The sequence below is a fragment of the Rhamphochromis longiceps genome, linkage group LG7 (genome assembly GCF_057381845.1).
Source record: "Rhamphochromis longiceps isolate RC_006_pf linkage group LG7, R_longiceps_female_GT1.1, whole genome shotgun sequence".
NCBI lineage: Eukaryota > Metazoa > Chordata > Actinopteri > Cichliformes > Cichlidae > Rhamphochromis > Rhamphochromis longiceps.
In genome coordinates this window covers 33,465,675-33,479,745 of record NC_140563.1, presented here as the reverse complement: position 1 = coordinate 33,479,745, position 14,071 = coordinate 33,465,675, and the positions used below count along the sequence as shown (strand labels likewise).

Here is a 14,071-nt window from a genome sequence, read left to right as displayed (position 1 = left end):
AGTTTGTTAATGCTTTGTGAATCACGTCCTCATAGATATCACTGAGCTTCTTTCAGGGGGAGAAGCTGGAAGTCCCCAGTTTGGTGAACTTGTTTATATTTCCTTGAAGTAAAGACTACTTTTTTCTTTCTTTCGTCACTTATAAGCATAGAAATGTCTAGCTTCATAATGGTAAATCATGCAATGGCAGAACCTACCATTCATGGGGTTTTTTTTGTTTTTTTCAACATTACATTAGCTCTTGTAATTCAGTGCTAATAAATGTGTAATTAATATTTAACTGTTTAAAAACATTGGCCACTTTACTTATTACCTACACAAACTAGAAAATGTGACAAAGCACATTTGAAGTCAGCTACATGAAAATAAAATGTTGGTTAGTAGCAGGCTAATAGGTTTTTGTTTTTTTCTATGTATTTTATATTTGAAAAGCATGTTGACAAAAGTATAGTTTTTTGTATTTCATTGACTAATGCAGAACAACGTTACATCAAATTTAATCCTGAGCTCTGTTATTGTGCAGTTGGTTATATTTTTAGTAACTTCCTCCCAGAAAAGGCCATAAAGTCATTTACTTCTCAAAAACAGCGCAAAAAAAATAACTCAAATTCACAGTGTAGAAGAATTTATTTTATCTTATAGTAAGAAACTTCTCACCAAAAGAGAAAATGTGGAAAAATAAATACCCAAGAATAGTGGAACCATGTGAAGTATAGTTACAAAAATAAGTCAGCATATTTAGTTTCTTTTTACATTTCTGTAGATACCCTCTTTTTCTTTTGCTACGAGGGGAAAAAAATGCAGTAGTGTAGTTATTATAGCTGAGATACAGCAACCTAGACAAAACTTGTGATTTAAACTCCTCTTTCCAAACAAGCTAAAAACATTAAAAAATGTAAACATAGCAGGGAATTAAAACTGTGTGAATATTAGCTTTTAATATATTTCTAACAGACATCCTTCAAACTACTTTTTGCATATTACCGATATCTGAGAATGACTGTCAAATATGCTTAATATTCCACTCTTGATTTTAATTCAACAATCTAGTTTGTTTTTGTCTGAATGCTTGGTTTTCTTAAAAAACAAAACAACTATCCTCCAAATAAAATTATGCAGAATATTAAACTAAAATCAGAATACATACATGAATGAAGATTGCATTCACAAAAGAAAAAAAATGCATTACTATAAAATTACAAAGGTAAGTTACGAGATCAGAATGTTGTAATTTTTCAGCTAGTGTGCAAAAGAAACATCGGGTTAAAGTTCTGATTTCCTGTCTCATAACAGAATCTTGACTTTTTATATAAATTAGAAAGTAGTTGAGGTAATCCTAGGAAATAAAGGATTTTCTTTTGTGAATCCAACTCATTTCTGCATACGTAATCTTTGTTCCCTCCTCAATACGACACATTTTTACATGTTTAAAAATGACCAGAGTAAACGCCTCATTCGTTTTGTCCTCTTTTTGAAATAAATCTTAGCCTTGAAGCTTATCTCATGTACAGGTACAATAGGTCATATCTGTACAGCAGCAAACCCCCCAAAATACCCAAAACTCAACTCTGAAGTCCTCCTGTATTATTTTTTTTCCTATAAAATAAAAACTTTTCCCCACTAAGAAATTATTAAAAAAAAATAAAAAAATCTCAAACACACACACACACACACACACACACACACACACACACACTTCATATAAATAATTGCTTAATGGGCTTTGATTTGAATTACACAGTTACTTAAAGATCCCTCACATGTACCAGATTTATCTTGCTATTTCTTCTAATATGTCAAAATCCAAATACTGCATGTATGAATGTAGAAAAAACCCTCTTTAGGAAAGAACTGCCATTAAAGAGCCATCAAATAATACAAAAGCTGAGAGATTGGAGAGCTCTGATTCTTTGAATCATTATTTGCGTTCTGAGATCTGAACTGAAAAAGTCCTCTTTCCCATCATCACCAGAAGTCTTTAGAACATTTGTGCACCTGGATAATTCAGAACATTTACTGGTTTAAAGCCCATTCTAAAAGACTTGAGTAGTTGGGTGGAACAAATGGATTCAAAACTACACCTTAATCAAATCCCTATTATGTCAGTACTCTAAACAATAATATTTCCTCAAATGGCCATTTGGGACTGGCTTTCCCTCAGAAATGAGTTTAAAACTTTTTTTTGCATAACTTGCAACTTGCATAACTTATTAAAATTTAAAGCAAGTTTGTTTAAGGGTGTGACTGCTCTGAATGATAGGTGGGTGGTGTCACAGCAGTTACATCTTTTGCAGTATAAGTGTCAACATGTCTCTGCAGCAAACTCCTGTAGGTTTATTTTCTTTGGCAAACGAGCAGATTGTGGCTTTAAGGAGAACAGGGAGGCAGAAAGTCCACCAGGTGATTCTGTCGTTCACTTTACACGGTTGAATTTCTTCCTGATCAACAGAAGAGGGCGATCAACTCCACAAGCTTTATAGGAGACTCTTGAGGAATGGTTTTCACTGGGCCACTCCCAGGTAAGACAAACAAGAGTTACTACCCTTTGAATTAACATTTAAAATGTGGGCAGAGAATCACACTTTAGTACACACGGAGAGCATGTAAAGGGAAAAAAATGCATTTCAGCTTTTAGCACAACAGCACTAACACAGTAAAGTACAGGACTTGTGGTGCATTTACATGCAGGATTGTTTTGTCCTTTCAGATTTTCAGAAATGTAATTTTCCTGATGGTATTAAAAAGTGACTATCCTGTAGACATTTCCTGTTTAAAAACAAACAAACAATAAAACCTGGAAGGAAAAAGAAATCTTTTCATTTGGTTATACACTGTTCCCGCTGAGGGAATTTAGAGTGAGGGGGTTTTTAGACTTTGGTGACATTTGTACTATGTTCCAGTGTCAGATCATCGTCATCGTCACTCAGGTCCAACCTCAGGTTATCCAGAGTCTGACGGATTGTCATGGTCTCCTTACGCCTGAGGGATACAGATGAAGCTTTATTAGTTTGCCATCAAAATTATGAGAGGGTACATAAACTTATGTAAGGAGGTTAAAAAAACGAAATCTGCAAGGTGAGAAATCATGAAAGAAAATACAAGTGTCAAGTAGCTGTTATGCATTATGAGCTATCAACAGTCCATCTGCATGCATGCAGTACAGTTCATACTTGGTCTGCAGGTGTTGGTCAAGCAGCTGCTTCTGTAGGCGGCTGGTTGTCTCCCTCTCCTCAGCCAGCTCTCTCTGGGTGTGCCGGTACTGTGCCTCCTTCCTGCTTGCCTCCTCCTCGGCCTCATTCAGCTGGCGCTTCAGAGAGCGGATCCTCTGGGTCATCTGGAGAACAGATCACAGATTATCAGATCATCTGGTTAGTGTACACGACATAAAAACATTTGCCACTTTTGCACAGTTTGTTAATCCATTATGTGGGTCAATCAGTCAACAATTCACCATACAAATACGTCCCATTAGAAAAGGAAAAAGAGTGCGGGGGAAGTTTGTTTCTATGATTATCTTAAAAAAAAAAATGTTCATAAAAGGAAATCAAATATACATCCAAATAGTGGGTGGATCCCAGAGAGCAAAAACTAGTTGAAGTTAACTTAAAATACAATATAAGGTTAGTAAAAATAAAGTAGTAGAAGGATGGAAATTACTGCTGATGATGATGATGATGATGATAATAATAATAATAATAATAATAATAATAATAATAATAATAATAATAATCGGTGATTTAAGAATTAGTAGTATTGAAGCTTTGGATATTTCAGCTAACGCACACTTTCCACTTGGGGGTGTCTGAGACAGAAATGCTGTTTTATAGGTTTGTACAAATGTGTGGCTGTATTACCAGGTCTTTCTGTTCAGTAGCTATCCGGTGCTCCTCCTCCATCTGATCACTCAGCTCGTTGATCTTCCTCTCCAGCTTACTGTTGGTGTTTGTCAGAGTTGCTTTGTTCCTGCGCAGAAACACACACTTGTAGTGTAACAGCAAAAAGCCATTTAACACGTGCAGGTACTCCTGCAAAGTCTGCAGGCTGTCCTCGGTCACAGAGAAGATCTTTAACTGACCTCTCCTCAACCCTCAGTGAGTTCTCCAGTTCCTTGACTCTGATCTCCGTCTTAGAGATGACATCCTCCTGTACTCTGTTGCTCCGCAGTTCCTCCACCTCCAGACGAAGCTGACGCAGCTACACAAACACACTTTATTAGTACTCAAAACACAGAAAAAAGTCTCCTTTTATTTACATTATTTTGTGTATAAAAATGTCTAAATACAAGGAAACCATGGCAGTTATAAGTGTTTCTTTTAGAAATGACACTAATAAGATCTGATTCGTCTTTTTGTCCACAAAGTGATGGCAAGTTTTTGTTTTATCTATGAAATGTTCTGCTTAATTTTCACAAAATGGCAAATGAGAATGGTGCACAGAAAAAGTAAATATATTCTATTGAAATGCATATAATATAATATTGGCTTCTGAATTTAAGGCCCAAACACTTATCACATGCATAAAAAGACTAGAAATAAGCCCACACAGATTACCTGTCTTTCCATTGACACTTTCTCAACTTCCAGCTGCTCGTTCAAATCTTTCTCCTGAATCAGCTTCAGCTGCAGCTGCTCGGTCTGGAGGTCAAAACACAAAAAGAGTGTCAGTAACCAATCAAATCAGTTCTATACGAATAGTTTTCAGTTGATACGCTTCCTGTTCCCAGCGCATCTACCTGATCGATGGCTCTCTTTTGCTTGGCGGCCCATCTCTGCTCGCTGTCATGCAGCTCCTCCAGATCGCTCTCTAGGTCGATTAGCTTCTCCTGAAAGTTTAAAAATAAGTAAACTTCTGATCTGAATCCCTCTCAAACAGCCTGTGAGGTCACTCTTTAAAATGTCTGACACTCGGGTTATTTTTGAAAACGGAACAGATTAAGCATCTTCAGAAATGGTGACGTGACGTATATACAGGATTATGGAATCACTGTAGCATGCTGATTGCTAAACGGGATTTGCATAATTAATACCCCATTAACCCCAAACTCTGATGGTTTGCATGAATGATTAACTCAAGTGGACATCTCTGTTTGACTCATTAGGTCATGCACACAAAGACACTTTGGATGTCACATGATCCAAATATGGTGAAATGTTCAGGAATTTGGTGATAGCAAAAACACAAGAAAGGACTAAAACCAACAATGGATGTAAACTTAACATGTGTGTGTAAAAGCCTGACATGCTGTATATAAAACACGCATATGGTAGTTTATCTGGAATCAGTTAGACAAACCAAATGTGTATTAATCTGCTGCTTTTCTTCATGTTGATTATTAACTACAATCACTACGATTAGCAGCTGTTTTTATTGAAGCTTTAAATGTGGGCACCACATGCAAAGTAAGGGTATTAGGGGAAAAATATCAAATTTCCCCTCACATTTCTTCCTCTTTCAGTGTTGAAAATAAAAAATTTTATGTGAAGCAGTTTGACAGCTTGAAGAAAAGTGTGCTGCTGTTGAGCAGGTAATTAGCTTTCTACCCTTGAAATGATGAATGTTTATTGACTCATTCAGCAAATTAAGGTGAAGGGCAAGACATGATGATTAGATAAAGAGTCAATGAGGCTAATGTGGGCTGTCATCTGGCCCACACCGATAGCTGTCTATGACAGCGCCAATCTAAAAACAGCAACAGCAGGGGGTGACATTCTCTGAATATGAGTTGGGATTTTTTTTCCAAATCTGAAATTAGACAGAAACCTTCAGCTAAATGAGTTTCTGAAAACTAGAGTTGTGTAGGCCACATTTCTCTTGCAAGGATCCACAACATCCCGCCAAAGAGCATGGCACAGGCGAACGTTAATAAGGAGGCACAGTAGCAATGGCTAAAAGCTGTCGCCCCAAATTCAAGTCAATTTCCCTCCAATGACCAAATGTTTTGGACATGGATGGTAAATCAAAGCTGAAATCAAGATTATTCCTTTATGATGCTGAAGGCTGAATTTTTCAAACTTAAATTTGTGAGCATGACAATCCATGGCAGCTAGGTGGTCTCTATGGTTTTGCAGAGGTTGTGAATATCATCTTATACAAAAACCTAGAAATGTTTCTGTCTGACTGTTTCTTTGATCACATTCAATAAAGTATCTGGTGTAAAGATGCAGTGTAACCCTCTTGCCTCGCCTCAGACTATTTACTGTACCTGAGCCAGTTTGAGCTGTTTGGCCAGGTCGTCTCTGGTTTGGTTCGTGCTGTGCAGCTCCATGGTGAGGTCGTCCACAGTCCTTTCTGCCTGCTTACATTGCAGCTGAAGCCTCTCTCTCAGCTGAATCTCCTCCTCCAGCGAACGCTCTCTATCGAACAGCTTACCAGAGACCTACACGCACATACAGAAAACACACAGGTCGTGAGGCTGTGGGTACTCCAAAGGTTTCCACAGCTGTTATTCTCTATTAGGCCACTATGTCTCAAAGTACAGCTGAAGCTCAAACGCTACAACATACCTCTCCCTGCAGTTTGGTCACGAGGGTCTGCAGTTTCTGCACTTCCTGTTCCTTCTCCAGCAGGGACTCCTCCAGCTCGTCCAACCTCATCTGGGCATCCTCACGCAGCTTTTGCTGCAGGTTCATCTCTGCGTTAGCCTGAGTGGATGCTGCCATGGCCTCACCCAGCTGGAAATGGATATAAACTTATTACAGTTTAATACAGTTTGTATTTGTAGTAATAGAAAAAAAAACACATTCTCGCTACAAACATTTCTTAAAGATCTAATTGGTTAACACATTTAAATGTTTTCGCTTTAATTTAAGAGTCCTTTTCCACATGGAGGCAGAAGAAAGATTTTACTGCTCTCATAGTGCTGGAGAAATGAAGAATAATATGCTTTGTACTGCTTTTTTAATTTGATTGAAAAATCTGATGGCAATTTCAACTCCATTTAAAAAGGAAAAGAAAATTAAAAGCCTTTTCTGCACATACTTTATGTTACTGTAAATGATGCTGCACCAGGGGGTGCAGTTTATGCTTTGGAATCACTGCTTTGGGTTGTCAGGTTTTTCAGTGATGACAATTTATGTGGTTCTTTTCAGAGAATTTCTAAATAAATCTAATTCTGAGGTGATGGCTGCTCATCGCCTCAGTGTCTACTATGTCCGTACCTCTGTCTCCAGCCTGAGGATGGTGTTGCTGAGGTCAGACAGCTTCTTGTCTTTGCTTTCTTTGTCACTCTCCACGTCTTCCAGCTGCCTCTCTGCCAGCCACAACTTCTCAGCCAGAGTCTGAGCATGTTGCGTCTGCTTGTCCAGATTTTCCTGAAAACAAAAAACATGCATAAAGTTCAGCTTCTTTGTAAAAGAGAAAATGTGTCTCTTACTGGTCTGAATGTGCAGTAACATAGATGATCTAGTCCCTCACTGACAAATAAAACCAAGCTGGATACTGGCTAAACTGGATTATCAGTGAATGTCATTAAGGATTCTTGGCATTCTGTGTGCTGTGTTATACTAAAGAGTAACACAGGGGTGTACCCCGAGTCCCCCTTCCCTGCTCTGTGACCATAGTTAGAGAAAGTTAAAAAAAAAATTGGTTAAAAAAATACAAAGAAATTGTAAATGACATCTTTGGATATCTGGATGAGTGGGAATCACTTTAAAGATATGGTACACCCCATAATCCAGTTTCTTTTTATCTATCTAGATTATTTTGGTGCGAGTTCCTCCTCAGGTTTTAATGTGATCTTTTTAAAAAAAAATTATTTTAGCTGCTTCCGTCTAACTTTGCATACCTCAGCATCCTGGATCCGATTTTTGAGCGACTGCTCAAGGAAGTTGAAGGCATACTCCTGAGTGTTGGCCTCCACCATCACCTCTCTGGCTTGCTTCACCTCAATCTGCGTAGCACAACACAAGTGTCACCCATCCAAACATTTATACTACTACAAATCACTTCTATGCATCCTTTTATCTTTAAAAAAAAAAAAAAAGTCACACCTCCATCTCTCTGAACCGCTCCCCCATGGACTGATTCTCTCTCTCCATTTCTATCATCTGCTCCCTCAGCCGCTTCAGCTCATTGTTCAGCTGTGTGTTTGTTCTCAGCAGGTCCTCGTTGTTCACCAGCAGGCCGCGCATCTCAAACCTTCACAGACAGTTTAGACAAGAACAAATTGAAATAGACTTAATATACTTAAAAAAAAAAAAAGAAAAGAAAGAAATAACATGAGGCTAAAAGCTTAATTTTAAAGTCACAAGTACACGGCCCCCGGTTAGCTAACAGTGTGCTGACTTCGAGTACAACTACAGAAAAACCACACATGCCCGACCTGATCTGGTTCCTCTCCTTCTCCATCTCCACACTCTCTGCCTCCAGGAACTGGTTGCGCTGGAAGAGACAACACACCACATCAAAAATCTAGTTTTCTACAAACCGCCAGGAGCTAAATGTTCCTCACACAGTGGATTGTTTTGTGTCCTGTTTGGTGGTCTCCGATTCATTAATCTGATAAATCTGGTGAATCTGGTCCAAATCAGACTCATGCTGAACAGTAGTCAACAGATTTGTGACATCATGAAGAGAGGATTCATGGACTCCCACCTACTCCTCAAACCTTCTGTTTAAGAGGGGCAGCCAATCAGGAAAAAAGCCACTTAAGGGGGAAAGGAAGGGAGGGAAAGTGGCTTGCTTCAAACAGTGGATAAAGGGCTGCGCAAAGGGCCCATAACAGGATAAATAAAAGTTAAATGAGCCTAACTGGCACTCTTTGAGAGTTTTTTGGTCAGGTACCCATGCTATAAGTCTGCATTTCTCAGACATTTGTTTAATGTTAATTTGTTTTAATTTGAATCTATACTCCTTTTTTTTTTCCCAGGCGACTGAATCCACAAGAAGTGAAACGGGGCTTACTCTCTGTATGGTGTCCAGCTGTTTGGTCAGTTCTGCTATGTAGTCTTTTTTATTGGGTGCTCCCAGAGTGGAAGAGCGCATGCTGTAGTGTGTGGGCACCACCTGTAGCAAGAAAAATGTACAGAAACCCATTACAAAGTGTGGAAGTCAGAGTATGTGCTACACGTGTGTGTGTCAGTAAACATGTACCATGTTGTTGACCTCCGTCCTCCTCCTCAGAGTGTCGTAGGTGGAGAAACGGGGGCGGAGGGAAATGAGGGTCGGCGTCTGTATGCCCACCGGACTCGTGCTGCGACTGTTATAGGTGTACAGGTTCATCTCAGAGGTGGCAGGAGATAGTTTACCCTGAACATGGAGAAAAGAGGGGAGGTGAACAGAGGAGGGTCAGTAGCCTGCTGTGACTCCACATCCTGGTCAAAACATTAATTATGCAGAAACCAATGCAAACTATTTCCTGCAACAGTTTAAAAGAAACATTTGGTTTATTGGCACTCTTTAAAAGCTTTTTGCCAAGTACACATGCTGTGAATCTGCTGTATTTTAGGAAAGAAATGTAACTTTAGTACATTTCAAGACACTGTATAAATGAAGTGGTTTCAAAATTAAAGAGGGGTCAACTTACAAACCTTTTCAGACATTCGATAAGGGGGGTTGTACTCCAAAGAGGTGGCTTGGGAGTATGGACTGTTAAACACTCTGGGGGGGCTGTCAACGACACCCATCTGTAAAAAAAAAAAAGTCAAAAATGTAGAGACTTAAAGAAGACAAATAAAGCTCAAGGATCTCAGAGCAAAATGTGAATTCAGAAGTGCAGATACAGCCACGATTGCCTTCCTCACATCAACATAAAATGAACAAAGGTGGGCGTGTGCTGTAAAGCAGCTGCGTTTATTAGACGTGTGCAGCAATCCTGTTAAAATAACAAACGTGAAGACTGAAACAAGTTTTCTATACTGGTATTCACATTCATACCAGTAACAGATGCTACAAAAACATCCATTAATGCCACAGTACCTACAGTACTTTAACAGGATGGTAATATTCCAGGCTGTAAAATTACAAATCATTGTGTCCTTAATTATTATGCATACGATAAACAATGGTATCATTTCACATCAAAAAGAGAGGGTTAGCTTTGCATTGAGCCTCTCTTTTTGATATTTTTGCTTTTCGAGTCAGACAAACGAGGTGATTAGATTTGATTTGGTGCAGAGAGGACATGCAAGGCTGCCTTCATTGAATTCTGTGATAAACAGAACAGCCGGTATTAGACCTGTTTTTTGAGATTCATCCAGGACTGGGCACGTGTCAATGGCTGCAAAGGAAAAGATTTATTTTATTAATGCTACATAAAGGATCAAATATTAAAAACGGCAATACTGTGTGAACCTCACTCGCTTAAATGTGCACTTATTTAAATTTAAAGCAATTCAGTTTGAAACATTCAATGAGGAATCTTGACATGATCGGAATCTACTAACGGATTATAAAACTAGTTTTCTGTAAGATATTTGGATATAAATAATATGTAATAATGTAAATGTTACCTTTTTGAATTACTTTGGCTCTAAATGACTCAAACACCAAACTTTAAATGTTTTCTAGAAGTGCCTGTTTTCATTTTTCTCAGTGAAATGATCATGTCTGCTGTGAACTGGAATTAAGAATCTAAAAGCTGAGCTCTTCCAGGAGAGGGCACTGTTTAATAACTGATGCTTTTACTCTGGAAGTAAGGCGCCATCTAATTTTTCTAAAAGCGATCTTGAATCATACGCATATATACAGACAGAACACATGGTCTGAATCACCCACCCTGTCAGCCATAGTGTCCCAATCTCGTGAGGCCAAACACTCCAGGGACCCTTTGTAATGGTTCGCCCCAATCCGGGTGGTCTCCCATCGGGACATCCTGGGGCCATTCTCCCCGATTGATCCTCCGCCGCTTCCTTGACCATCTGCATCTCTGCCACTGAACCCGTTGGTCTTCAGATCGTTGTTGAGGTACAGCTGATATTTCGGGTTCTGGCTGATTATCGTTGCTTTGGGCGTGGAGGGTTCCTCCTCTGATGGGCTGTCCAGCTGCTTGTGTGAATCCAGTTCTGACTCCTGGAGGGACAGAAGGTGAAAAATGAGGAATGAAAAACCTAGATGAATCTGTCGGAGGGGGCGAAATCAGTCAGCATATAAACACGAATGCACCCAGTTAGAAAACATAAAGAACTGACGGATGAAGGATGAATTAACAGAGCATGTGATGGTGTTGTCACCAATTGACAGCAGAGAGAAAATAAATATATGGCATGGGAAGGTAAAATGACAGAGGAGATGGCAAAATGTATCATTCTGAAAGACACTATAGCAAACTGATTTGACTTCTGGGAAAAAATGTGCATAAATAGAAACAAACTTGGCTCACTGTATTAATTTTATGCAATTAACACCAAGATACTATCTTTTCTGCTATTTCATCCCGGTTCTAACTGACATTTCTTTAAAGGGAGACTTATGGTTTTCTGAGCACTAGAGGGCAAAAAGAACACAGTGCTGATATATTATTATAATGTTCCCAAACAGCTTTAGGTTTTGAATCCTTTTTTTTAAAACTCTGCTTTGCCTCCAACTAAAGAAAGACTTCACTATGCTCAGCAGCTCATTGTGTGTTCCCTCTGTCTGCTGTTTGGTATCAAAGATGGAGTTTACTGTACTTAACAACATACAGCCTGAAACACAATTCTATCAAATAAATTGTTAATTACTACGTTATTATATGTTGAAATTACTTTAAAGAACATACTTGTTCTTTGATTTCTATGGTTGGCGTTGGCTTAAACACTTGCCCAGGGGTTCATTTAGATTTACTGCTATTTACCTGAAAGCCTTCCCATTTCCAAATACACATGATCAAAAGCACCTAGCTAAAAGGTAAATTTGGGCAAAAGTGAAAATATGAATTCAAGAGAAGTGCAAGCAAACTGAATGTAAACATTTAATGGGTTTTAATAGGTTTTCATGCACAAAAAAGGAAGACAATTGAAGACAAAGTTTGTTAGATCCATCAGTGAGTTTTAGGCCATTTTGATTAGTATGCTTAAAACGTTGCTGTTTTCATGCGTTCGAGTTCGTCATGCAGTTTGAGGATGCAGATTTTTTCATGCAAGAAATGCGTTTAAGTAAACCTGCAATGCCATGCAGTCATGCCATCTTCACGCAGTGTAGCTGCAGAGCTTTTTGTTCATGCAAGGACATCAAAACTGCCGGTCAGGAGTATATTTTTTGTTTCGGTCTCTTACCGATCCCATTCCAGAGTCAGCCACTGAGTCTCTACCAGTGTTTGTTTGGCTTCTGGACTCAGCACCGTCCCCTGGTGGAAAATTGATTCTTGATGTTATCTGAGTAGTTCTGGAACCTTTCTGAACTGGTCCAACTCCATTCTGAATGGTTTCCTTGAAGGGTGGAGTCACATTGATGCTGGGAATAGAACTTCCATCTTGACTGGCACTGATCGGTGTGGATGGACTTGACTTTGAAGATTCCAGAGCCTCCATCGAAGCCGACTTTTGGACTCGTTCAGCTCCCATAATAGGGCTCTGTGGAGAACCGGAAGGTGAGACCTGGTGATCCGGACCTGAGAACCTAGTAATCAGGTCTTTGATGCTGCCAGCTCGTTGCACTGAATTGCGAGTCAGGCCTACTGGTCTCTTATAACTGGCTCTCTTGGATTGCTGTGACTCTTCTTTGGTGGTAGTCTGCTGAGGACTAAGTGGTGATTGTACGGAAGACGACTCGGGTGTGTGCTGAAAGAGGTGAACACAATAACAGATCCCTAAAAAAACTGTTACAGAAGTGTCTGAACACCCAGTTGATGGTGGCTTAAATGACTGGCAATATAAATTTAACACAGGTTAGACCATGTAAACCATCACTAGTTCAAGCGAGGGGTGTGGCTCTGACTGAGAACAAGTGGGCACTTGTTGCTTGACATGTAGGGCAATAAAGATAAATATAACCTGCTTGGATGATGTTTACTCGATTTATGGGTCCACATTTTACAAAATGAAAATTATGTTGTGTTAAATGGGGCTTGAAGCTACTGACTGTAACTATGAACTCAGTAGGAAAGTGTTTATCAAGGTCATATGTCAGGGGAACAGTAGACTCATTTTGTCATAGACTTGTATATAATCAGATTTATTCCCTTTTGCCCCCTGCCAGTCACTGGAAAGAATGCAGGTTTAAAGCATCATTTTTGAGACTTTAATGCTATGTTCATATAAGCAGCTGTAACAAAGTTACTTAGTCTAGAAAGTGGTTACAAGAAGTAGGAGAAAAACCCTCCAAAGAATGGTTAGCATCAAATACATACCATCACTTTAAGTTTATTTTTAAAGCATTATTTTAATAATGTGTTTTTCTCTCTCTGGCCCATGTCTTTACAGTGCATCGATGTTGTTGACTGATGAAATGCATACATAATGACATGAATCCCAGCGTGTGTGAACGTATGTTTGTGTGTCAGTGTGTGTGTGCGTGTGTGGGAAAGTGTGTTCCTATCCTGACATAAATCCCTCTTGAGAAACTGCAACATCTGCTCGTTCATCTGAACAACAACAACAAAAAAAGCCCTACCCTACACCCCCACCTCATATCACAACATCTGACTTTCTCACACAGAAATGTAACGGTAGATAGGTAAATAAACAAAGGGACAGCAACAGGGACTTAAATTCAAAAATCTGCTCAGCTCTTGCTTTAAAAAAAAAAAAGAGAGAAGAACAGAAAATGTCAGGATTTTTCCTTTTATGCCAAAAAGCCACTTGAATAAATCCAACTTTAATTAACAATCATAACAAGAAGGATGGTGCCACTTAGAGAAATGAAGTGGCAAGCATCCAGGGGTTTAACTTTCAAGGTTCAAGGGTCCAAAGCACCGAGTGGCCTTAATCCAGGGACTCGCCTGCCCGCCTCCCCCGAGGACTGTGAGCTGAAGCTGCGGTGGGAGAGAAGCCCTGGCCTGAGAAGGAGGGAGGCTGGATGGGTGGGTGTCTGTCTAGGGTTTAGGATCACTGCTAATCACTGTGGTATTAAAATGTTTACAGGCCGTGGAGGGATTAGCTCTGAGCTGATGATTTTTAATGTTATTATTTTTGCCCTGTGAGGTGAACGTGCTCAG

General features: G+C 39.3%; 1 protein-coding gene across 4 annotated transcripts in view; it reads right to left on the bottom strand.

Annotated features, from left to right (window-relative positions):
• Positions 1-615: 615 nt before the first annotated feature.
• The window catches only part of LOC146665691 (uncharacterized), a 56,779-nt gene continuing 43,323 nt past the window's right edge, over positions 616-14,071 (bottom strand). For 2 of the 4 annotated variants that reach the window (XM_085413418.1, XM_085413415.1), the window contains exons 7-23: positions 12,192-12,695; positions 10,714-11,007; positions 9,528-9,623; positions 9,091-9,246; positions 8,902-9,003; positions 8,321-8,379; positions 7,989-8,136; positions 7,784-7,888; positions 7,158-7,310; positions 6,504-6,671; positions 6,203-6,376; positions 4,733-4,822; positions 4,551-4,634; positions 4,076-4,194; positions 3,855-3,963; positions 3,171-3,334; positions 616-2,979 (exon numbers count right to left, since the gene is read on the bottom strand). In XM_085413418.1, coding sequence (XP_085269544.1) covers positions 2,868-2,979; positions 3,171-3,334; positions 3,855-3,963; positions 4,076-4,194; positions 4,551-4,634; positions 4,733-4,822; positions 6,203-6,376; positions 6,504-6,671; positions 7,158-7,310; positions 7,784-7,888; positions 7,989-8,136; positions 8,321-8,379; positions 8,902-9,003; positions 9,091-9,246; positions 9,528-9,623; positions 10,714-11,007; positions 12,192-12,695 — 2,637 coding nt within the window. In that variant the 3' untranslated portion in view covers positions 616-2,867. The remainder of the gene's footprint in view (positions 2,980-3,170; positions 3,335-3,854; positions 3,964-4,075; positions 4,195-4,550; positions 4,635-4,732; positions 4,823-6,202; positions 6,377-6,503; positions 6,672-7,157; positions 7,311-7,783; positions 7,889-7,988; positions 8,137-8,320; positions 8,380-8,901; positions 9,004-9,090; positions 9,247-9,527; positions 9,624-10,713; positions 11,008-12,191; positions 12,696-14,071) is intronic. The other 2 variants (XM_085413416.1, XM_085413417.1) reach the window with 2 other exon arrangements.